Source organism: Siphateles boraxobius, unplaced genomic scaffold (genome assembly GCF_051911475.1).
Source record: "Siphateles boraxobius isolate OS27281-9 unplaced genomic scaffold, OSU_SipBor_1 18, whole genome shotgun sequence".
In the NCBI taxonomy this organism is placed as follows: domain Eukaryota; kingdom Metazoa; phylum Chordata; class Actinopteri; order Cypriniformes; family Leuciscidae; genus Siphateles; species Siphateles boraxobius.
The window spans coordinates 3,770,987-3,798,297 of NW_027508788.1; the positions used below are offsets into that span (position 1 = coordinate 3,770,987).

General features: G+C 37.1%; 1 protein-coding gene across 1 annotated transcript in view; it reads right to left on the reverse strand.

Annotated features, from left to right (window-relative positions):
• Positions 1–26,043, reverse strand: part of LOC143740816 (transmembrane protein 132C) — a 173,967-nt gene extending 147,924 nt beyond the window's left edge. Inside the window, exons 1-2 of the mRNA XM_077232880.1 lie at positions 25,755–26,043; positions 24,900–25,056 (exon numbers count right to left, since the gene is read on the reverse strand). Of these exons, the coding sequence (XP_077088995.1) occupies positions 24,900–24,948 (49 nt within the window). The 5' untranslated portion in view covers positions 24,949–25,056; positions 25,755–26,043. The remainder of the gene's footprint in view (positions 1–24,899; positions 25,057–25,754) is intronic.
• Between the last annotated feature and the right edge of the window lie 1,268 nt (positions 26,044–27,311).

The window sequence follows — 27,311 nt, forward strand, 5'->3', positions numbered from 1 at the left end:
GACGAAATGACTCGAAAAAAGATTTGTTCATTTGGATGAACGAGTTTGAACAGGAGAGTCACGAACGACGGTACGCGCTCGCGCTGTGCAAGAGAGGGGCGATCCGAGCGTACACGAGCCTGATTGACACTGCTAAGACATTCCTCCTGGCTCTGATTGGTTGTTTCTGACCGGGAGCGGTGTATTTCTGCAAATGGCAATAGGACCACAGGGAGGAGCCAGAGGAGCTTGATTTTTTCCACAGATTATCTGTCTCATATTCTACTGTCAGGACATAATGACAGTTTTAACAAATATTTGTTTACAAAAGTGACCTAATGGAGCTTTAATGTGTATTTGCAAACATTTGGTATCTTTTTTTTCTTTATACAAAAAAGTGCAACAAGATAAAAAATTACAGCTATAATGTACTTGCGTAAATTCATTAGTTCAGTTCAGTTCAGTTCAAGTTTATTTATATAGCACATTTAAGAACAACCATGATTGACCAAAGTGCTTAACAAAGTTCAAGATAAAAATACAACCCCAAATCAGAAAAAGTTGGGACATTTTGTAAAATGCAATAAAATCAAGAATCTGTGATTTGTTAATTCTATTTAACCTTTTATTAACTGCCAAAAGTACAAAGAACAGTTTTCCAATATTTTCACTGACCAACATAATTGTATTTTGTAAATATGAACAAATTTTTATTTTGATGGCTGCAACACACCCCAAAAAAGTAGGGACAGAGATCAAATAAAAGTGAAAAGATTATCCAAATTAGATTATCCAACTCTTTTGAAACAGTCCACAATGAGCAGGTGAATTGGTAATAGTTGAGGGTATCATGTTTGGGTGTAAGAGTGCTTCTCAGTCTTTTTAATCAAAGATGGGTCATGGCTCATCACTTTGTGCCAAATATCTTGAGAGAATTGTCAAACAATTAAAAAATCCTATTTCTCAATGCAAGATTGCAAAGAATTTGTCTTTTATCATCTTCCATAAATAATATTGTCACAAGATTTCAGGGAATCCAGAGAAATCTCATTCTTTGTTGGGTAAGGCAGTAGACCTCTGTTGAATGTGCGTGACCTTTGAGCCCTCAGATGGCTTTTCACAAGATACCATCATGCTAATCCGTAAAATACAGCCACATGTGCTCAGGAGTAATTTGGAAAACCGTTTTCACTGAACACAGTCTGACTCTGCATTAAGAAATGCCACTTGAATCTCTGTTACGCAAGGAGAAAACTTTACATCAGTTCTATATGGAGATGCCGGCGAGTTCTCTGGGTCTGAGCTCATCTCAGATGGTCTAGAAGACAGTGGGAATGTGTGCGGTCAGATGAGTCAATGTTTCAGCTTGTTTTTGGAGAAAATGGGCATCGAGTTCTCAGTCCCAAAGACGAAAGGGACCAACCAGACTTTCACCAGCGACAGGTGCAAAAGCAAACATCTATCCTGGTATTGAGGTGCATCATTGCAAATGGTATGGGTAACTTGCATTATTGTGAAGGTACCATTGACATGGAGGCATGTATTTGGATTGTACAGAGACATAAACTGCCATCAAGATGACATCTTTCCTGGGAAGCAAGACAATGCCAGGCCTCATTCTGCACATGCTATCACTGAGAGGTTTCTAGACACTCTGCACCATAGAAGGGATGTCCCTGATGTTTACTGCAGTCCAGATATGTCTCTTATGGAAAATGTATGACCCATCATGAAAAGGAGAATCAGGTAATGACCACAGACTGTTGAGCGGCTGTCTTATATCAGGCCAGATTGGGCAAATATTCCACTAGCAAAACTCCAACAATTAGTATCCTCAACTCCCAAATGATTAAAAAGTGTAATTAAAAGGAAAGGTGAAGTGACACAGTGGTAAACATGCCTCTGTCCCAACTTTTTTGGGGTGTGTTGCAGCCATCAAAATTTGTTCATATTTACAAAATACAATTATGTTGGTCAGTGAAAACATTGGAAAACGTATCTTTGTACTTTTGTCAGTTCATAAAAGGTTAAATAGAATGAACAAATCACAGATTCTTGATTTTATTGCATTTTACAAAATGTCCCAACTTTTTCTGATTTGGGTTTGTAAAATAAAATAAAAATACACAAACAATACACAATATACAATAAAAATAAGCAACAATAGGTCAAGATATCAAAGCTCAACTTGAATTGAAAGCCAAGGCATAATAATGGGTCTTAAGCAAGGACTTGAATGTTACAATGGTCCGAGCTTTCCTTACATGAATAGGTAAACTATTCCAGAGGTATGGAGCAGCCACTGCAAAGGCTCTGTCACCTTTATTCTTCAACCTAGATCTGGGCACATCGAGGAGCAACTGATCACAAGACCTCAGCGCTCTGACAGGTGTATGGACATGTAAGAGCTCCGATAAATAAGACGGTGACAACCCATTTAAGATTTTAAAAACCATTAATACAATTTTAACTTCAATCCTGAAACAAACAGGAAGCCAGTGCAGCGTGGCTAAGACTGGTGAAATATTAACACACTTTTGTCTAAAAAAGGGGACATTTGTTGCAAAACATTAATGATTTAAAGTTTCCTAAATTAATTTATTCTTAAATAGATTATTGTAACAGAGACAGGGGTGTGCCAACTGCCCCAAACTTACCCCTAACTGCCCTCTTAAAAAGGCTAAGCCCCTCCTACTTGGACCAAACCATCTAGTAATTAAAGGTTATAAAGAAATTTAAGAAATATATATATATATATATATATATATATATATATATATATATATATAACAGTAACAAAGAGATAAACTGTTATATAAACTAACAAAATATATAATAAAATATATAAACATTGGAAACAAAAACTCAATTAATTTTTAATGTTTAACGAAGAATCAAACCAAACACCAATCACCCCCTCACACATGAGAACAATTAACTGTGCCTTCTATTGGCGGGAAAGAGATGTTCAAAAATGGTGGCAGTTACTGTGACTGGGTTTTGTCTGTTTGGAATGGGAAAATGTTCCAGTAGACCAGTACGTAAGTATGACAAGTGGTTAATTGAAAACAATAAACATTAACATGGTAACTGGTCTTGTTTGAGTTCTTAACACAAAACATAAATCAGCATAGTGAAATGAATGACTCAAATGTTAAACTAAAGAAAAAGGACATGGTGAGGACAGGAACAACACTAAACAATACACAATCAGTGACAGACATATCTGCATTAACTGGTGTTAAAATTTGCGCAAAACAGATATTGTGTTATGATGTTAGTATGACAAGTGTATGTATGCATAGTATGTTCTCAGTCAAGTGTCATAAGGGTCCTTTTACTTAATAAGAGTCTCTAGTCACAGAGCCTCACTGTGACCGCTATCAAGACTATCACAAGCCTCTTTTATGCTATCTGCAAAACTTCATCTATGTCATCCTGGTAGATAACATTATCTATGTGACTGATCAGCAGAATTTGCATCAAAATGTCAAATTCAAAGCAGCACTGACCCAAATGGGCAGGTGACAATTCTTATATCTGGCTCTCACTCTGGCACCAGGCCAGCAGGTCGTCATCATTGCTGAATCTTGCCAAGAAATATTAAGAGAAACATTTGATACAAAGTATTGTTTTTTTTTAAACATACCAGAAAACTCCACTAAGCATTCTGGATGAAAGAGGAACAGAATCTTCCTCTGGGTAGTACACACATCCATGTTTTGTAGATATCAGTTTGTATCAAAATCATGCTTTGAACAGAACCGCTCAACACTTCACACACATACACAAACATGCATGAACCACTCCAGCCAAATCCACAGCCACTGTCACATTTCCCCAATCACCTCCAGTCATTATTTACAGGATGCCAGAGTAGTGAGCCAGAAGCCAAAGTCAACCATTTGCAACTACCGTCTGCTTGGCTAATTGCATACATCGTCTTTCATTTAGGGGTGATTGAAGTGCAGAAATGAATCCAGCCGGCCCGACGGAGCTTCAAATAACTGAAGTTACTCTGCCAGCATCGAGAGATGCACAAACCTCTAGAGCCAGCAGCTTTTGATTCATAAGATGTTCTGAAGTTCTCTTTCCTCATGTGCTCGTTGGCTGATCTGAGACCATTAAAAATGAAAGGAGCATGCTGCCGTACTGGAGATTCTGGCCTGCAGCACTGAGGAGTAGTTGGGCTAAATGATTCCTGTGTCAGAGATCCTCAAAAGTATGGTCACATGCTCACAGGCGCACACCCAACTTAGATGCAGACAAACTCACAGGTTCAGCCAAGAAGACATTGTGGAGTGGATGTTTGATGAAGCCTTTTCAGCTCAAAGATGGAACCCTTAAAGCTTGTGTGAGAGGTTTGCACAGGCCATCGCTTTCACTAACACTTTGGCTCTCAGTCCCTGACTGTATGTATACATGCGAATCAAATGTGTGTGTAAAACCTGTGTGCAATTATGATTCATGGTTAACTTTATTTTAAAAAGAATTTAAGATGAAAAAAGACCACCTATTAATAATTAACTGTATTGTATAAAGCGCTATATAAATAAAGATGACTTGAATTAATAAAACCAGGATTATGCAAATAATTAAAAATCAATTAATAAATAAACTAACTAAACCCCGCTATAGTTTTCATTTATGGAATGTATTATTTATTTTTCATTATTAAAAACGTAACATATTTCAGTGTAGGAGTATTACAGCTCTATCTGGGATATAATGCATTCAAATTGTGCAACATTACGGTCACTTATCTGCATTGACAGCAAACAAACGGTTGCATAATTAACTACCTAATGCACAGAACAAATAAAGTAAAAACAATGTGAGCAACTGTAGATACAAATGTTCCCACCAGTTCTATTTGAACAGTATAGATCTAACAGTGATTAAATAGTAATTATAAGAGTGGTATGCATTTGCAACCAGAGACATTCTAAAAACACGATTATTATAATTGGCCATCATTATCAAGAAAATAATCCTGGGCACTTGGGAGTAAAGCTAGGTGGAGGGAAATATAATGCCTAAGGTAATAAAATTGAAATATTTTTACATCATATTTTGCTCCTCGTGTCTAATGTTGTAGCTTTTTGTCCAACTGGTTACAAGACAATAAACTTGAATTTGTTATTATAGTTTACAGTTTTATAGTTTCCACTTTTAGATGGTACTGAGAGTGAATGAAAAAGAAGGACATAAAAGCAGCAAACAAAACAAAAGTTTTAAAAAGTCCGAACAGTAAGAAAATATCTTATGTCGTCTTCACGAAAACTTATATAACATCGGATGAGTAAAGAAATATCTGGGTTATTCTATCTATTCAAATCTTTCCTTTTGTGAACTTGAAAAAAAAATATTCTAAGTTTGAAAAACAAACCAGTGTTCACCTGTGCAGATTGGATAGACCCGTATCTCGAGAGAAAGGCAGTGCGATGTGTTCTGCCTGAAAGGAATTGCGGTGTACAGCCTTTCTGAAAGGTACACGATGCAGTAAGGAAAACAGCCCTGTGGTTTCCATCCCTTCAGCTGACAGGAGAAGATAATGTATTTTAAATAGAGCTTATACACTGGACCGTGCTGCTGTCCATCAGTCGATCACTGCCTCGAGTCGATATCCCAGAGAGCCTGAGACATGTTTATTAAAAAGGTGGTGGGGGGGTAGAATTTGCTGTATGCAGGGGGCTGAAATTGGCAAGCTTGAGACCTGGATGGATTCTACACAGTTAATTAAGATAAAACGATTCAATTCAGCAAAGATTGAGTTGCGATTGAGCCCAAGCTGCTCATGGTGGTTGCTCTGATTTGGAGCCAGAAAATGCATTTGCTGAGATTTTGATGCGAGACAATATTCCCGTTTTCAATTACACACACGAGCAACCCCCTAACTACCAAAACTGACTCATTTGCATGATTGAAATATAATTACAGCGAGATGAAAAAATGCCTGTGTTTTGTTTGGAGTTACAATTGTGTTTAATTGTTTCTGCTGTTTGTTTTTGGTTTGTTCGCTTGCTTGTTTTTTTCATTCAGATATCAGCAAAAGCACTCGTACCAATCGATCTCTGGGTCAACGAATAAGAGCAAGCTTATTTTTCACATCTGGGATATAAAAATCTGTTTTCCACCATTCTCTGTAGTAAAACAAAAAGACTAACTAAACTATGAACCCTTAACTATCATATACTATGCTGACATGGTAGTTCAGTATCCAAAATACTTCATATCATTCCTGCAGAGGAAAATTGTAAGCCTGACAGATTCCTTTGTGGGGCAAAAATCGATGGCACGAATAACACACAAGCTGCGCAACAATAAGGAAACTAGATGTTCTCCGTCACCATGTCAGAAACCTCTAATGGCGTCTCACAGCTGTTCTTTCTCGTGTTGACAGCCGCTGCTCGGCACCATTAACAACTTACTGACGGGCCTTGAAACTCACCAACCCGAGAGCGTAAAAACTCTAATCAATGATAATAATGCTCAATCATTTGCTAAGACCTTATTAACACAAGTCCCACACTATGGGACTCTGTAATATTGAGTTGTGTTTAGAGTTATGCTCCATGTGTCTGTAATTCCCTGCCTGATTCTGACAGCACTCACTCATGGTGCATTTCCTCCCACTTCGAGTTACAGTTTCCTGAGTTGCATCCTTTCAATCCTTCTCTCACCACTGTGGGGGCCACTGCAATGGATCCTGGGCCCTCCGGGACTACCTTTCAGTTTTTCTTCTCTCCTCATCCTCCACTTTTGGGCTGTCTGATCCATTTCAATGCCTTCAGTGGCCTTTTCACTGCTAACAGAGTCAGTGTAGATGTCTTCACAAAACAAAACAGACACGCGTTCAATGTCTGCACTGATTCTAAATGTCAACAGCATACCAGCTATCACCATTCATCATCAAGAGGACGCTGCAAGGTGTACTCAATGTTTAGCTCCTATCCATAGCTGTCAATTTATTTGTAGTGTATCAAACAATCAACAATTGAGATTATTAATAGTCAATCTAAATAGATTATACTCAATCTTAATAGTCAATCAAGTGCAAAAATGGAAAGGAATTTAAACATTAACATGAATGCTGGGAATTAAGCAAAGTGCACTGTATGGGAATCATAAATAGCTATGAACAGAAATAAACACTCCAAAAATAAATTAAACAAAAAGAGCACATCTTCTGAAGAAATATGTACATTGTATTATACATTTCAGAAGCATCTCCAAATCCCCTGTCAAAAAGAAGTAGCTAACTTGTAGTCTTAAGTTTTATGGTTTTGAAATATGAGGTTATTAGGATATTAACATATTAAATTATAGGCTACTCCAAACAACATATGGCAATCCCATGGTACATTTAGGGTTTTCGTGTAGGCTAATGCTAGTGTTTTATTCTTTATTCGGATCCCCATTAACTTCCACAAAGTGGTTGCTAATCTTCCTGGGGTCCACACAGCCATACAAGGCAAAAACATACAGATAAAATAAAACCAAGAAACAATTACACTAATCAAATCTAGGGCTGCAGCTGTCGATTCTTTTTGTAATCGATTAATCTAGCACTTAATCGATCGATTAATCGGATATTTTTTAGTGTGTGTGTTTTATTAACAGAATAGTTATATTAAAATTGTGTCTATTTCAGTTAAAGCTGTTATAAGTTAATACTTTAAGTTATATAGTATGCAAGTTACAATAACAAAGCTCTCTCATATATGAATTTTCCTTTAAGATGTTATAATATAACCACTCTAAGCATATTTGTGTATTCTGGTAGTTTAACGCTGAAGAAGAGCTGTAACGTGACTTGTTGTTGAACACGCAGTAAAAGCTGACGCACTTTTTGTTCCGTGCGTTTTAACTGAAAAATGAGTACTCCGAATCTTTATTAAAAACCAACAGGCTGGGGACTTTAATTTTTTGTTGTTGAAATACAAACAAGGTCTCGCAAAGACTGCAATACAATATTTGTTCCTCCATCACGTCCTGGTGTGTACAGTGAATGCATGCTGAAATGATTGTTGCGTGGCTACATAAAAGTTTAAGCATATGTGATGCATTGCTGCAATTGGTCTGACTGGCGTGTGTGTGTGTGTGTGTGTGTGTGTGTGTGTGTGTGTGTGTGTGTGTGTGTGTGTGTGTGTGTGTGTGTGTGTGTAGGGGTTCTTTTTTTTAGGGTATACTCTTGCAATTGAACATGATAGTTGAACGTGATGGCTGGGGTGGTGATGGCGCAGGAGATAAGACGCATGCCTTTGGTGTGAGAGACCCGGGTTCGAATCCACTGTGAGACACCAATGTGTCCCTGAGCAAGACACTTAACCTCTAGTTGCTCCAGAGGCGTGCGACCTCTGAAATATATAGCAATTGTAAGTCTCTTTGGATAAAAGCGTCAGCTAAATGAATAAATGTAAATGTAGTTACGTTTGGCTACTACTTAAAAATGTCATCAAAGCTAAAAATCATATCTAGTCAAACCGCATCACGACATCGCTACAAATACAGTATGGGATTAAAATCAGCGAACATCAATAGGCTTAGACTACGTTACCTTGTTTCAGTGAGTTAAGTGCATTAAGGGTGTAATGATCCCACACTTTAGACAATTTCTGCCGTTTATTTACATATTTATTCTCCGCCATCGCGCCAACTAAATTCAAAATATATGCTTCCTGAACAGGTCCGTGTGAATAAACGGTCCGTGTGAAACAATCAAATCCCTGCGCCGCGCGTATAGTGCGCGTCATAGGAATTTAACGAGGCTTCGAGGCAGAGTTTTTGCCTCGAGGAATTTTTGTAATCGAGTAACTCGAGGAATCGTTTCAGCCCTAATCAAATCATCAAACTATACATCTGTAGCAGCACATCAAAACATACATTTACATATTTGTAAGCATATCTTTACAATGTCTTCTAAATACATATGTGATTTTACTTTTTCCAATGTTTATTGGAACCATATTCCAAGCAACAGAACCTCGATAAAGCACAGTTTTGTGTGATCAAGCTAGAAAAGATTTAAAGACTGATACTTCTGCGTCGCACCTACGCCGGAGCCTCTAGGCTATAGACTGCATGTTGGTTTTCATACTTCTGCGTCGTTGTCCGCGTTGACGCGCAATTGAAAGGGAGCATGTGAAACCTGAGGGATGGGGTTCTAGCAGACCAATCACAGTGCTTGCGTCCGCGTATATATATATATTATATATATATATTTTTTTTTTATGTAACGCGTTGTTACATTTTTGGAGAGGTGTACGTCAGGGTACACCGAAGGGTAAGCACGCTACACACAGCTTATGACATAGCTACAGCGCGAGTTCGACGCATAAGTATTATTGGGCTCACTTGACGCATTCAATAGTCATGTCTAAAACCCAAATATACAAGTTTTTCAGAAAAGAAACAGGGTGTGTGATACTTGATTACCTTATAAAAAATATACCAGTAGTCGTAAATGTAGTTTATCCTTCACTAACAGTCATGATAATTTTCTATGCATATCAATAACATAGGCCTGAAATGGATAATGAAGCACTAACCTAGCTGCTCTGTTCCGAGCCACTTGAAGTTTTTTTTTTCAGATGCACTTGACCATATCATTGGGCAGTTCTCAAGATGTGACATAACTAACGATTGCACCACATCTTTTAAAACCAAAGATGGAAGAAACACAGAACATTTTCTGGCCACAGCTATACCTTTTCCCATATTGCTTACTATATAATCTATATGTTCAGACCAAGACAGCATACTATCTAGTTTCACGCCCAGCAACTTAACACTTGTTATTTGTTCCCCTGGAGTTCCATCAACAAATAAATTCAAGTCATCAACCTGAGAAACATTATTTTTGTTACCAAAAATTATATTTTTGTTTTTTTCTATGTTTAGAATTAATATATTAGTTCTAACCCAGTTCGTAATTGTTTGCAACTCCACACTTAGGTTCGTCTGAAGCTCAGAAGATCGGAACTATGTCGTTGGAAAGGTGCACGTGCAGGTGTTGGTTTACCTTTTTCATTGCGATAGGGCGTTTATGCATGTTGTAATGGTTGTAGGTCAATATCCACATAATCTAGTTCTCTTTTTTCTGTTAAAATGTATCGCTTTATTGTTTTACCCGCAACAAACGATTCAGACTGAATCTTGAACCGATTCACACCATTGTGGTAACACGTTTGACCGAATCGTGGAAACGAACTGACTTTCAAGAGTGAGACTCTTCAGACAGATTAATAAGAAGATACTTTATAAAAGTATCCTGCTTGGTGTCTGCTTGTATACGCAAAGTGTATTGTCTTTATAAAGTATCTCCTTATTAAACTGTCTGTACACTTACAAAGTTCTCAATGCTTCGGTTTGCAGGTAGGGACCCTCATTATGCTACCGTGTTAGTGTGGGGTTATTTTGAGCCTTGCTAGTGGTATTAACTAGCGATTTTAATTTTTACTTATTCTATGCCCTATATACTAGCGTTATAAGCTAATCTGTGGTAAAACTAAAGATAAAACTGGGTACATTCGATTATCATGAAAACGCATCCCAGAGAACGGTCGACTCGGTACCCATGTGTTATTTACCCCTAGGTTCATTTTTGGCCGGAATTGTCCTTTAATTGAGCATCGCTAGTTCTGCTTCTAAACAGACGCAATATGATTTTTGGCCCTTTATAAGGATCAGCTGGTGATTATGATAACTCGGAACATGCATGTGTACGCAGATAATTTTAAACAAATATAGAATATCTTAAAGGGACTGCAACTAAATCATTTATTAATTTTATTATATCATTTCAAATAAATCATATAATATTGCCTAATATGATATAATTATAGTCATGTTAAAAAGTTACATTTCATCTCATTACAACTGCCTATAATCTTATTATATTATATTATAATACTAGGCCGCACAGAGAGAGTGCTTTTTGCGTACATGTGCTTTCAGTTGTTCCTAAAATGTTTTTTTTTTGTAAATTTAGAAAAACTGTCACACAAAATTATATTTGTGAATCATGATTTGTTGATTTCACATACCTGGTGCGTACGCATGCTTAGTAAATGAGACCCAATGTTCTTCCGCCAAATCCAGGCAGTTGTTTGTTTGGTACAAAAGTTACATAGTGTACCTTTAAGTAAAAATTTTTGCCGGGCTGTTCAACCTTAACTCCCCCTATATGGTTAATATTTGTATATTGTTTAATTGAACCCATTCAATATAAATTTGAGTAAATAACAAATTTATGAGGATAAATGCAAGATAAAGATAAACTGCCAGCTGGTCATTTGATTGCATCATCGTGTCCAAGTAGAAACAAAAAAAAATGCTTATCTAGAACACAGATTTGCCAAGAGTCTCGATCTCATGTGAGTGTCCATTTTAAACATATTTGTCAGATATATGATTCATTTTGTTGCGTTCAAAAGATTTTTAATAAGGGAAAATATTACTAAACTGCACTTGACGTTAGCTTTATATCATGCCATAAAATTCTAGCTGGTAGTCAAATATCTAATCTACTTTTCCACCTTGAAACTACAGAAACAAATGCCAGTGGAGAATAACAGGCAGTAAAGAATAAAAACAACTCCTTGTTTTGATTAACATAAATGGCAAAGCCATAATTTATAAGATTATTAGATTATCACATTTATCTTGTAGGCCTATATTAAGAGGCTCATAACATGGATGGTCCATCTGCACCAAATACAAATTTCATTTGGCATATTAATCAGATTAGCATGTAAAAGTTGATAAGAAATCTATAACAATAGAATGAGAGGGGGGGGGGGTAATGATTAGACGTGCAATATAATTAAATTCGATACAACCTGTAGCAAAAAAAAAAAACGTAGCTTTCTAAGATCGATGTAAGCTCAAATTCAGTTCAGCCTTTTTTTCTGTGGCATGCTGAATGCTCTTCATGCCGATGCTGAAACAAGTTTTTTTAAACTAGCAGAGCTGTTTTGAGACCCTTAAACAAAATCTATCTCATCATTCTTTCAATTGTGATACTCAATAATGTACGAGTCATAGCTAAGGATTGAAAGGAACTGCACAAATCCCTGAGTTGTGAAGGAATGTTGTAGTTTCCCTTTTCCTTTCAGGTCTAAAACATTTGATTCAATGCAGAAAAAAACAAGCTCAGCTAACTCTATAGCAATTAAGCCAAAAAGCCACTTCATACCGCACAATCAAAGACAAGAGGCAATCAAGCAAAACAGACTGTCCTCCACATCAGTTAGCCAGCATAGACACACAGCACCTTCTCCTCCAGCAACAACAAGACGACCCACCTTCGTCCTAAAGGGGCAAAAGCACTGTGTTTATGGAGATTACATACAGTGGCAGAGAGAGCCCAATTACCTACAGCAAATGTACTGCGTGGAGCCAAAACCCATGGCAGCCCACAGCGAAACAAAGTGATCTTACAGCTCAATTTTAATCTACAGGCTTTGGCCTAGTCTCCGGTTCCCCATGTGGGCCTTTTAAAATCGGATTTATCGGTACACTTTAAAGCAGACCAGTGGCGGCACCAGCCCGATGCTTAGTGATGGTTCTGAGGGTTCTCCAGTGATAGTGCAGGGTTTAATGAGGTTGTCTGAATACAGAGATAGTGCTGCACAGAAATACCCATTGTCGCTGGGTGGGTAAATCAGAGAACCAAGGAGTGAAAAAGTTTGATGTATCATGTATTACAAATCGTAACACTGCAAGAACAGGTGAAATTAGTATTTGTAAGCAGTTAACTAAAAAGAGCAAGGCAATAACTTTTAAGTAGTGCAACAGTAATTGTTTTTTAATTAACTTAGCTTCAGCTTGTGCTATATATAAACATATACATATACATATACATATATTTATATATATTTATGGGTGTGTGTATGTATGTATGCATGTACAGTTGTGGTCAGATTAATGGCACCCCTGGTAAATATGATCAAAAATGGCTGTAAAAAATAAATCTGCATTGCTTATCAATTAAAAGAATTGAAAGTGTGTGTGGGGGGGGGGGGGGGGGGGGGGTCACATTACGAAATAAATGTTTTTTTGTTTTTTTTCAAAACACGTTGGCCACAATTATTGGCACCCCTAGAATTTTTTACAAATAAAATATCTCTGAAGTAGGGCTGGGCGGTATATCGAGTTTGTACAATATATCGATATTTTTTATCCCCACGATATGGAATGAGGCAATACCGTTTATATCGATACAGTAGTTTGATACGAGCACATCTGAAAAATAGCGGTGGACGCAGTGTGAGCTCCTGCAGTGAAAGTACATGGTAGCCTACAATTTGTCCTAAACATGACACAAGCTTATATTAAGCGCTTTAAAATAACTGGTAAGATATAGTTAACAAGTTTAAAGCAGCTTGCCCTGTCAGATGCTGTTGCTGACTGACAGATAAATACTTGCGCTGTTTATGCGTTTGAGACGTGGTGCTTTCCTCAGTGCTTAACTTACATTTCACGGGTATATTCTCCATCTGTAAATGTTAGAAAATCAAACAAATATGTCCATTTCACTGTCAGGAGAGGACGAGCTTCTGCAAGTGAATCTCCGCTAAAATTCAAGCTTCCGTGAATGAGCGCCGCCGCGCGCATGCGCGCCAAACAGACAAGCACAATAGCGCAATAATTCTGACTAAAATATACATAGGCTATTGCTAAAATATTTGTTGTTGGAGACAATAAATGTGCCATATGTGGATTTTTAAACCTACAAGTATATTTTTATGAAAGTGACCATTATAATGGGGTAATCAAATGCAGGCTAGTATAATTAGTTTGTGCTTTTGGTTTTATTTTCATTTTTAGTTTAGCCTTTAGTAATTTTAAAAACAAAAGAATTATATTTGTTTTTAGTTTGTAATGTTACAATGTAATGAGATTTTAACCACCTTTTTGCACATAATATATTGCATAGCCTACATTACATTCACTATATTTGTTTCCATATCCTTCAATATCAACATTGTTTGGATATCATTTAGCAGGATGTTAAAAAAAAAATTAAATAGAAAAAAAAATTTAAATAGAAAAACGTAGAAAATACCGAGATATATATCGTATATCTCCATTTAACCAAAAAATACCGAGATATGATTTTTTGGCCATATCGCCCAGCCCTACTATGAAGTATATTTCCATTAATATTTATCTTTTTTTTGCACACCAGGGTGACTAGGATCATGAAATTGTCTAGCTACGACTTCTTGTTTCACAGGAGTTTAAGTATGAGGAAACACTTAATCATCCATCACAATGAGTAAAACCAAAGAATATAGTTCTGATGTGCAGCGAAAGATTGTTGAGCATCACAAAATAGAAAGTGGCGGTAAGAAAATAGCTCAAGATTGAAAATCCCCATTTTGACCATCAAGGCAATAATTAAGAAGTTCCAATCAACTAAAGATGTTACGAATCTGCCAGGAAGAGGACGAGTGTCTATATTGTCTTAATGCACGTGACAAGGAGAGTTTGAGTGGCCAAAGACTCTTCAAGGATCACAGATGGAGAATTGCAGAGATTAGCTGAGTCTTGGGGTCAGAAGCCTACCCCAAAAAAAAAAAAAAAAAAAAAAAAAAACCATCCCCACATGTTGTTTGGTAGGGTTTCAAGAAAAATCCTCCTCGCTCATCCAAATTCAGTTGTCAGAATGACTGGAACTTAAAACGGCACAGGGTTCTGTGGTCAGATGAAAATAAAAAGAGCTTTTTGGCAGCAAACACGCTAGATGGGTTTAGTGCACACAAGGCTAAAAAGTACCCCATGTCAAGGCTCGCAAAATTTGAAAATCGCTGGAAGCCCATCGGGCAGGCACTCTTCAGACTTTGGTAGCCCGAAATGGATTTTACTAGCCCAAATAAAAAGACAATTTTTACATTTACATTTATTCATTTAGCTGACGCTTTTATCCAAAGCAACTTACAATTGCTATATTTCAGAGGTCGCACGCCTCTGGAGCAACTGGGGGTTAAGTGTCTTGCTCAGGAACACATTGGTGTCTCACAGTGGATTCGAACCCAGGTCTCTCACACCAAAGGCATGTGTCTTATCCACTGCGCCATCACCACCCCGTTTTTTCACCACAATTTTTAATGTAGAAAATTGGTTAGGAGTCAAACATCAATCAAAAACTTTTTCGAAACACAAATATCAACAATTGGATATAAAATAAATCAAATTAGAATCATCAATACAAATATGCATCTGGTCCTAACTGAACTGAAATTTGTGTGACCAGTATGGAACATGAATCAGTCTGTGGCTCAGCCCCCAAAGAGGTTATGACTAAAAAAGTTAACACTTTAGTTTTGTGTCTAATGCTCACTATTAACTAGTTTCATTAACATGCAGATGGCAGGGTTTTATAATTACTGAGGTCCCGGATGTGAGGTAGGCTAGTTAGGGGGGTTCGAGAAAATTTTATTTCTCTGATCTACATATCCCAAAAAATTGGATAACAATAACTTTAAAAACATGTCATACAGCTGATTATTTTCCTTATGTCAGTGAAGAAAGTAAACATAGGGTCAACTGATAGGTTGATTTATGAATAATTTTCTCAGAAGCGTTCATTTACTGAAAGCTACTAGGAAAGCTAGGTAGCCTAACTAAGTTTATTAAATTCATTCACAATATACACATTCATTATTGATCTTATTCCTAACACAGGGCCATAGACAGGGCTTTATTATCAAAGAGGTCCTAAATTTAAGGTTGTCAGGGGGTTCAAATTTTTTATTTCTCTGATGTGTGCATTTCAAGACATTTGAAGGCCAAAAAAGGATAAGAAATAGCTTTAAAACCATGTCAGTGGCAGTAGATTGTCAATACCTGCTCTCATCTCCATCGCTCTTTCTTTTTCTCTCAGTCTCTTCATTTTGCCCTGTCTCTTCCCCTCCGAAAAATGAACTTTTTTAATTTACTGAAGGCTACAAATTGTATTATATTAATTCTCAACATGTACACATTCATTATTAATCTTGTGCACAACATGATGCAAACGGCTTTGTTAATGTTTCTTGTCACCTCACAATGACAGTAAACTAATTATTACATTACATGAATCATGTTACATAAGCCTATTAGTTTGCCTGATAATTTTTGTCATTCGTTTAACATTTATGACCTTAAAAAAAATGTCAAATATGAAATGTTTAGTTTAGCTACTTACATCTTATCTCGCACTTGACCATAAACTGAAGCGTCAGTCACTCTGCTAAAATTCGCGCTCAGCAGCTTCTGTGACATAAAGCCCGCCTATTTGATTGGTCATCTCAAATATTCTGACATTGACGAGCAGTGACAGACCAATGAGGCTAAGATGAACACACACACACACACACCCCCTGTCCTCTTTTTCTGACGTGCACTCTGCTCGCGCGCCGCTGCGGATTGAAGATGAACGCGCTGAATCTGATTATAACAAGACTGAAGCGAAAACCGAATTTGTGTAGCTTACACTTAATCACACATTTTTAGGGGGGCGAGGCAGAAGTTTAGCGGAATTTGATTACACTATTTCAGATAGCCCGTCGGGCAGACCGGTTATGCATTTTGGTAGCCCGACATGAAAACACAATAGCCCCGGGACGTCGGGCTAGCGATTTTGCGAGCCCTGCCATGTGTACAATTTAATATACCGTTGGATCTTTAATATTGTGGGCATATTTTTCTGCTGGAGGTCCAGGACATCTTGTTCAGATACATGGCAGCATGGATTCTATCAAATATCAACAGATAAAAAATCAAAACCTGACGGCTTCTGCTAGAAATCTTATAATGGGCCGTGGTTGGATTTTCCATTAGGACAACGATCCAAAACAAATATCAAAATCAACACAAAAATGTGTTACGGAGCACAAAATGAAGCTTCTGGCATGACCGTCCCAGTGCCCTGACCTGATGAATGGAGTGAAACTGAAGAGAAGAAGCACCAACATGAACTTGTGAATCTGAAGGATCTGGAGAGATTCTGTATGGAAGAATGGTCTCTGATCTCTTGTCAGTTCTCCAAACTCATCAGGCATTATAGGAACAAAAAAACTCAGAGCTGTTATCTTTGGGAAAAGGATATTGCAAAAAGTATTTAATAAAAGGGTGCCAATAATTGTGGCCATTTTGGAGAAAAACATTTATTTCATAATGTGATAAACCACGTTTTTGTGATTTGTGAGGACACAAATGTGTATAATGACATGGGTATTACACTGGTTTACAACTTGAACGTGATTTATGAGGACATTTCCTGAGTCCTCATATTTCAAATGGCTTTCAAATGCAGAATGTCTCCTGTGATGGGTAGGTTTAGGGATGGGGCAGTGTAAGGGGATAGAATATACAGTTTGTCCAGTATAAAAACCATTACGACTATGGAATGTCCTCACAAATCACAAAAACAAAGCTGTGTGTGTGTGTGTACAAATATATATAATAAATTATTATATATATATATATATATATATATATATATATATATACACACACACCATATACTCAAACACACACACACTAATATGTATGTAGATTTGTGTGTGATATATTCATACATTATGCCTTTTTTTTTTTTATCCTGCCACCCAAATCCAAGTTTAATTCAAAAAGCCAAATTAGAAATTTAAAAAAACCAAATGCTACTCTGATTAAATTTACATATTATAGGCCTATACCCTGCACAAAAATATATTTTATAGATGTACATTTTCAATGATTTCCCCCCCTTAAATAAATGGAGCTACTTTTTGTTTGGATTTTTCTTTTCTTTGTGTAGCATGACCTTAGTTTAACTACGAGCTGCTTGACAAGCTAAAGTTTTAAAGTAGATTGCCCAACACTAAAAAAAATATTCCTGGTCGTTTTGGAGTAACACTCAGATCTTGGTGGCTATTTCGGATTAAAGATTGACTTTGAAAAGGGAACCATGGTACACTAACCAGGAGGAACCAGAGGGGAGCAGCTGGGAAAGGTAATTGCCTAGTTGGTGCCATGTGAGATGAGTATGGAGGGTGTTGCTTTATCTGTGGGCTGTAATATAGGAGTTGAAGGTGGAGGAAGCACAGAACTAGAGAAGCAATTCGCTTCCATTTAGATTTAGGCTGCCTGAACCCAAGTGAACCCTGCATAGTGCTGTTAATTAAATCTGAAAAGGAGGTGAAGGGCAAAAAGGAGGGTCAGAGTAGGATGCAAGACGAGAGGAGGGGAAGCTATTATGATCTTATCGAGGAGCGCAGACCATGCTTTGGCAAATAATAATGTAAATGAAGCAGAGGTCAGCAAGTTTTCCTAACGAGTGCAGCCCCCCTGCTGGCACAAGGGTTAACTTTATACGGAAACATTGGGAGAGAGAGGGTAATGGTGTAAAGAAAATTGCTAGACTGTACTTATCCATGTCAAATCATTAATTCAGAGCTTGAGCTTCAGTTTCAAAACAAATGAGACTTTAAAAATGCAGTTTGATGAAAACACACACTTTAGTTGTGTCCCAAATGACGCACCATAATATGCACTTATACACTATGTACTTACGCACTAGGTTCTCAACCTGTAGTGTATGAATTTTAAGGTTATTTAGTCTGATATCTCCCCCCACCCACCGCTTCACCAACACTTCAGTTAATAAAGTGCATTATCTGGGTATTTAAAGTGTACTTTTTCTATTTGGAATTTGGAAGAATGCAAATTGAGACACGACATTTGACTTTGAATAAAATTCACAGAATGTTGAGTTAGATGTATTAATTCCATATGGTGAGCTTAATAACAGTACATCTGTAAGAAAAACTATGAAAGTGGAAATATAATATTCTCACCGAGCTTTGGTTGGGTTCTACATGTAACAACCTGCTTGCACTTAATTGTCATAATTAATTTTAAGCAGGATATAAAATTATTTATTTTTACAGATGGTGCCTGAAGAAGGTCGGAAGACCGAAAGCTTGCTATTAAAATTGATTTTGCACAGTGTTTTGAGTGTGCGGCTGCTGTATTTTTACAATTACAGATGGTGGGCTGGAAAAAAATCTGAATCAAATAGCTCTCTACCTTGAGCATTTTATAAAATTTGAATGGATATAGAAATCGCATGAGAATTCAGCTGAAAGTGCTTTGAAAAAATCCTGTTGCTATTACCATATGAAATGGACTGCAAAATGATCACCGTCGACAGCATCTGACATCTCTAAAAGGGTCTAAACATTTTGTTCCTGAATTCAGTTTGCAGAAGATTATCCATTTTGGGGGTGAATGACTTCTAAAAGTTGATTGTAGAAAGAAAAATCTAAATTCTAGAGCTGAAATTGGAGAAGCCTTAGGCACAATTAATTTCCCTGAGGCAGCATTGCCGAAAATTGGCAAATGGCTTAGAACCATGAAAAAACTTGGATGGTTTGGTTTTGTTCAAAAAAACATTTTTGAAAATATTGCTTTTACTATTATCTTTGCACTAGTCATAGTCAATATTTTTGACATCTGAGGCCAGACATATAATTGCTGCCGAACTTTAAAAGTGGTTTCTTTTGAAATGTATCGTCTGATTGGGGAGATTTCTGATAAGCCTCTTACTGAGGATAATAACTGCTTTTAAAAATATCTTTGCTTAATTCCCAAAAGAAAACATCTTATCTGCCAAAACATTTCAAATTCTATGACCCATTACTGGATTTGTTAACTTCTCACTTACTATCTGTCTGTATCATATATATGTATGTTTGTATATATATATATGTATATATATATATATATATATATATAAAAATTCACCCATCTATATGCCTATAAACATTCAAATTTCAAGGCTTTTAAAACTCTTTTTCAAAACTTTTAAATAAGGATTTGTAAAGCTTTGTCAACATTTGGATTGAAAAGTTTTGCTTTTCCTGTTCAAATTTGCAAGAATTTCAGTATATTTTAGATCTACTTCTGTACATTCAGTATAGTGATAGTGTTTGTCTATATACAGACAATGATAGGTAATATTAATTATAGTGTTTTTACATGCTGTGATTCAGTGATTAATTTCATATTGTGTTTATTAATTTCAAAACTGTCTTTGAGCATTGATGAGCAATCATTAAAATTTAATTGTCACCTGCATGACTAGAACTTTAACAGGAACCCTGAAGCGCTCAGCGCTTAATTTACTCTCATGCTAAATTATTTTTGTTTATTAATTTTATTTTTTTAAGATATAGATTTGGGGGCACAATTCATTCCCTTCCAACTGCCATGCTAGGGGCTCTCTGTCAAAGTAATTTTGTACCCTTTAAAGCTGCTGAGATGTTTGTCATCCCATCAACAGCACGACGATTGCCAAGACCCTCATGCAACAAGACACTTGGAAAAAGAAGCGAGAATCATGCGAGAAGCGAAAGAGAATGAAGCTGTCAGGGTGAGGAAGAGGTGTGATCTGATCCCTCACTCCTTCTTGCTGAGTTTGGAGGGAGAGTGAGATGGCGGGTGAGTTGTTTGACTAATGCTCTGTTAGCTAATGTGTCCAGACCACCCACTGAGTTGCACCCATCTGTCTGGCTCTCATATGATCTTGTAGTAGTGATGTGTGCTTGGTTGCATGAGCCCAGCACTCTCAGCCCTACTCTGGGGAGGCATGTGCAATACTCCCACACTGGTAACAGCAAGCTGGCGGGAGTCTGCTATGGCTTTCATGATAATGTATGCATTTTTCTGCTGCTTTACACAGCTAGATGCAAGCCATCGTGTTTTCCATCACATGAGAGTTTGGGGGGGAAAGCAGATCTTTTTAGCAAGGTTGCCACAAATGTTCTCCTTAGTCAAACTGCACAAATTGGAAGATATGGCCAAAGCTAAACTCTGATGTAATATGATGCAAACTGTAAATTGTGTTCTGAAGAACACAAACATCTGTTTTGGTTGTATCTCCAGAGATTAGAATAGAAATGTCTTGTTTAGTGCCACAGGAAACCCCAACCAGCAGCGTGAAAGGAAAATGGTTCAGAATCAAACATTACAGTGCATATTTCTCTTTTGCAACCCCCACTGGAACTGAGTGAATTGCCTTGCTGCCTATTACCTATTGCTGCCTTCTAATGCAGCATCCTAACTAAAATGGATACTGATAAAAAGTACAAAACCAATAGCTTTCCTCATGCGAAATGTAGACTTGATTCAGAACTGATTTTAATAGAGTAGGAGTGTTGACTAATGTCCCAATACTCTAATAAGCATAAAAGCACATGGCAAACACAAACATCTGACAAAATGGTATAGAATTTAGATTAACCATTTTTTGAATGAATAGAATGAATAAAGGTTCAAGCACATTAATTAAGTTTGTCAGAAAAAAGTATTTTGTCAATGTAGTGATGCATGAAGCACCACTCACACAGAAGTGCATTTCAAACCATGCAGCTTTTTGTTGAACGACTTAAACATGAGCGAAAGCTGCATGTGGAACTTTTTCGCCCTTAAGTGAAACTCTAAATCATGTGGATTTCTGTTGAAATGATTGCATTTTTTGCAGAGCTACAGTAAATGTGATCACACCTTTATATTTATACTCCACATTTTTTTTTGCTTCGTGTTGGCTTTTCATTCACTTGAATGGGTGGATTTTTTTTCACAGAGCTCACGATACATTATGGGATTGCTCTCAACACAAAGGATACTTATATGCACACTTGTGTATACACATATGATGCCTCGTATCTGATCTTTGCTATCTATTCAATGTATGGTGACAAGCTCAGTGAAAAAAAAATCCATCCCAGATAGTGGTCGAAGAGAGATGTCTATTGTAAAAAATAACTTACAGGGCTCGACAGTAAGATCTGCCCACTGACCAGACCAGTGTGGACGACCATCGATTGGGCCACTGCTGCATCGTCACAAAAGTTTATCATTGGCCCGTTTTTAAGCCTTGCCGAATAAAATATTCAAGCGCAACACACAGAAGACAACTCAATTTGGTACTCAGAAACCAGCGTCTCAGACAGTGCGGGAATACTGAATTGAGTTCTCTTTCATGCCTGCTTGTGCTTGAATGGACAAATTAACAAAAAATAATGACAAAATGCCTGCCTTGGTGAGAATTTTTGTACACATTGTCGGTTATGTCTTAAGTAAACGTAAACAGTTGAGAAGTAAAACGTGTAACACTATATTGCTTGCATGGCATTAGATTTTAAAGTGACAGTTAAAGTTAATCAAAGAACAAAGGACAACGAAAAAAATCACTCACTGCTCCTGACTGAATATCTTTTGTAACTTTAATAAGATATAATCTTTATTTAATTTATGCAGTGAAGGTATTTTACATTTTATTACTTTATTCAGTCTCTGTAGGCCTACATGAAAACTACTGTTAGACCAACCTGAAAAACTTCATTTGATTTGTTTATAATTTATTACTGACTGTTTACTTGTCTTCAATAATATTTGAAAATGATATTAGTTAGGCTAGTAGTTTTAGCTTTGGTATAAAAAGTTGCTATTGTATAGGCTGACTATGAAGGGACAAAAAGCTCTCAGATTTCATCCGAAATTATTTATTTATATTCTGAAGATGTATGAAAGTCTTATTAGTTTGGAACGACATGAGGGTGAGGAATCAATGACATAATTTTTATTTTTGGGTGAACTAACCCTTTAAGGTTGCATGGGTCAAACTTAACAAAAAAATACCTATATTTATTTATTACTGTTTTGTGGTGGGGCAACAATTTTAACCACTGACCCGACTGGGTCCAGTAGGAAAACTCCTTAGTGTTGAGCCCTGTCTTATCATAGAATGAGTAGTATGCTATTCCAAAAATTACGATACCTTAAATTGTTCACCAGGTTTTGAAACAGAACCAACATCTTATTTTGCCTGCAACGCATACACATACACATACGAAAGAACAAAGTTAGAGGTTGTCAAGAATTTTCGCAAAAAATATATCAACATAGACGTTCATGGCAATGATTATAATACTCCATCTAATCATTTTGGAGGTCTAAATTGCCGTCCTCGAGCCGAGGTTGTCAGATTGACACTTATTTATTTAGACCGGGTTCAACAAAACAGTCCCTGCGTTTATTTTTATTGATGTCGAGCAGGAAGCGGCATACGGCTGCTGGCAGCCACCCTGAATTATGAGGAAGGTGATTACAGCCCCACTCTCGCTCTCTCCATAGCCAAAGATCAGTGAGACAGAGAAAGACAGCTCTTGTAATCACACTTAATAGTCTTGTTGTTTGTGTGAGTGTGCGTGGTAATGATGGTGGCACTTCAGCATGGGCTCACAGGGGACCCACAATTGTTTCATCGTGTCATTGCCTTCCACTGGCACCACAACAGGTGCCGCTGTGAGGTTCCTAGCCAGTTAATACAAAAAATAAAGATTATAGTCTATTTTATTAAGCTTCTCTGTCTATACCATTGCTTAATCCCATCAATGGGTCTAATGACCATGCATTGATCTAAAGTGGACCAATCACTGTAATGTACTTCAACTTTCTCAGGATTCCATGTTTATGGCCTCCATCTCCATGTTATGATCCTCATAAAGTTTCTCATAATAGCTCAAAGTGGTGTTTGCTAAATTAATGACGTGAACCCTCTTGTTATTTCAGCATCAACGTCTTCTTGTTTTATATACTTCTCGGTTTCATTTTGTGACCTGAACAAGACTGAGCGTCTAACCTAAAGCGCATTTGAATGCTGTTGGCATAGTCAGTGCTGTGTTTGTCAAGCCTGTTCGGCATGCCAGACAAATCAAACCCAATGCACAGTGTGTACACGACACGGGAAATACACACTCAAGAGAATTAGAGTGATTCATTCTCTCAGAAAAATGATTCACCCTTTTAATTTTGAGAAAAGCAATGATGATGTCCAAGGAAATTCATGTTTCCTCTCACTGCGCAATGAGCTATTTTTATGTGTGATCATATGTGACTTTTTCTGCCCTTTTTACCTGAATCATCTCTTCTAGAAGAATGAGGGTTCAGGAAGAGCTAGTTCATCTAATCATGAGGCAGTATATGCAATAACTGATGCTTGCCTCATTATGATGATTCTGGAAACTCAAATACATTGATTTCTGTATTTATAATAACTTCAGTAAGTAGTTCTGGCGAGCATGACAAGTCCCTAACTACACTAAACTCAAGGATTATATGAACAGGTTAACATATGTAACAGTTTCAGGGGGAAAAGTGGTTAGAACAAACTGATCTCAATGCCAAAAGTTGTTTAAAGGAATAGTTAACACAAAATTAAAATTGTCGTTTTCATGGCGTGATTGACTCACCCTTGAGTCATTCCAAACCTGTACGAGTTATTTGGAGATAAGCTGACTTACATTGTACATTGTATTACATTGTATTATTTTTTTTCTAAAATATCTTATCTTGTGTTTTACAGAAGAAGGAAAGTAATACAGGTGTGGAATGACATGAGGGTGAGTAAATGATTCAAGAATTTTCAAATGCTCAAATCCCTAAAGGAATACTTAAAGACAAACTGTAATGCAAAAACAAATGGATAGGTGCCAAAGTGTTTGTGAAGTGTTTCTATGCAGCATATTCTTAATTTCTGAACAGTATCATCATTAGTTTTGCATCACTCCTCTAGTTCAAAATGAATATGGTAATTGTATATTCAGCACATTTAACCACGGTCATTTGGAACCCACCTTCAATTGCTTTATAACCGGTCATCAATAACATGTCAAGAACACCTCTAGCAATCTGTAATCATATTGATTCACACACGCCATGAAGTAGCACCTTTTGCGCTACTAGCCTACTGTATGTGATGAATATCTGATTCTGAGCTGGTGCATTCATTCCCATATACATTATGGTGATGAAAGAAATTAGCTTGCTTGCATGCATGCAGGTCTTCACCTGTTACTGCTGATGCGCTCTGACGGACTCACCTCTGCAAAGCATGAACAAAATGAGCCCAGCTAGGCTGAGACGCAGCATCTTCAGTTCCGCTGAAGTTGGTCGGGGAAGGAGAAGGGAACGGGTCAGTTTTTTCCCACCGACAAATCTTCCTTACGGTCTACAGGATGGTACACACAGTCTTCATCTCTTTACAAGCAAGAAACAGAGTATCGGTTAGATGTTTCCCCCTCCGAGCATCTCGACACGAGTCTGTCCTGCGGTGCAGTTTCTAAATGTTGTCATCTTGACATCCATGTTCTGTTTCGTGTGTTTTAAATGTCTTCCGAAGTTTCTGAAGGAGCACCTTAAATATTAAAAATATATCCCTTAAAATGTCTTAAATTTGTAGTGTAGCACTACAAGTGTCTGTTGTTGAAAGCAGTCTGGTGGTCGCGAATGTGTGATCCGTCTAAATAAGTCTCAGTACACACAGCTTTGTGGTGGAGAATCTCAAAGGAAAGTTGAACATCGCATGTGAGGCTCGGCAACGCTTAGTAATGATGTAAAAAAAAATCCACTGTAATTCCAGGAGGCGCGAGGTGTCCACGCGTTAGCGAATAAAGTGACTTTTAAAAGAGAATGTCAGTAATTAAGAACCAATTAGGAGCTTTTACATAAACAAGTCCTCATTTAGAAAAGATGAAGGTGATATATATATAGCCTATATATTTACTCCGAGCTTCCACGGTTATTAATACACTTTAAGAAGTGAAATTGTAGTCCTCGTGTCGGTGTATCGCCCGTCACAGTTTTGATGCCGAAAAGCAAGTCATAAACTTCAACAATGTGAGGAAAGAAATAATAAAAACAATTTATTATGTGAAAATGCTCGTTCTTTCTCTCACCCATGAAGTCCACAGTGAATAGCCTATTCCTTGTGCTTTCGTCTGCTCTTTGGGTTCCGCAGCGACAAGCAGTGAGTCATGAAACACACACACACACACACACACACACACTCTCTCTCTCTCTCTCTCTCTCTCTCTCTCTCTCTCTCTCTCTCTCTCTCTCGCAAATAGGCTAGGCTACTGCTGAACTGGGAGGGCGGCTTTAGAATTTAAATTTCAAAATATAATTTAGCCTACAATAAAATAACATTAACGAGTCAACTTCATTCGAACTGTTAGGCCAAGGAAAAGGGGAAATAAAGTCTTAAATAGGCTACACCTGTTGTGAGTGGTTAATCTGGAGTAGGCTAGATTAATCGATCAATATGGCCCATGTCTAAAATTTGCGGAACGGAGGAGCCGTGATCCTAAAGATGGAGGGTATTAAGTATATTTTACAAATTATTCTATCCCATTGCAGTGAGTTATGGTTATATTATAATAAGAGTGATGATCCAGGTGATGATAGGCTGGTATTTGAGTGATTTGGACCCTTTTGTAGCTACTGCATAGCTTCAACAAGCGTGACAGTGTCCTCTAGTGGTGAAACTCGTGTCCATGTATGGCATTATGTTGATGTTGCGACGTAAAGCTTGCTGCTAACTGCGCTCTTTTTTCTTTTCTTTTTTCTTTTTTTCTTTTTTACAAGATTTGGTTTGTAACAAGTGTTTAGGCCTACTGGGATATGTCATATTTTAGGTAGGCGAATTCGTATGGGTTCATTATTATTAGTAGGCTAGTGTGACAGTGTGAAAAGGAACATGTGTATTTTGAAAATGCATTAGTCTGTGTACACTATAATATATAATTACAATATTTATTCAATATTTTGAATATGTAGAAAAGTCTATACAATATAAATGTGTTGTTTAGAGTTTATCTGTGATCAGTTAATTGGCACGATAAGTTGGACGATCGATTGTTCTGGTCTGCGTGAACACTAGGGGGAGAACTCGCGGGATTTCTCCATTCTACATAAAGCTTGCAGTGGAGAAAAGAGCGTGTGCGAGTTTTCTGTGATTTTAATCATCTTCCCCTTTTCAGGTATGAAATAGAGTCCTAATGATTAGTTAAAATACTTTGATATGATGTTATAATATGTTAAGGAGTATGCAGACGCGACTATTATATTGATTGTGTGTTTGAGATGTTAAAATGTTTAGTTCAGAAATGCGCATGGGGGTCGTCGGGGGTCCAGGAGGAAATTGCATAAATCCTGACAAAAATTAAGACAATTACTGAAACATGAGTCCTATATCTTTTTAGTTTGTCAAGGTAATAACATTACATCTGATAGTAATGTTATCCGTGGTTCTCCAATTTTTTAGAGTGCGTACCCCTCTTCCACTTAGGCTGCAGTCACACCTTTTCCACAATATTTGCCCCCTTTAATCAATTTTTCCATTTCATTTTTTTACCTTTGTAATACCTTTAAAAAATAAATAATTAATTAAATAAAACAATGTTTAATAAATAGGCAATGTTAAAAATCGTGTAATATTAATAAAAATATTGTAT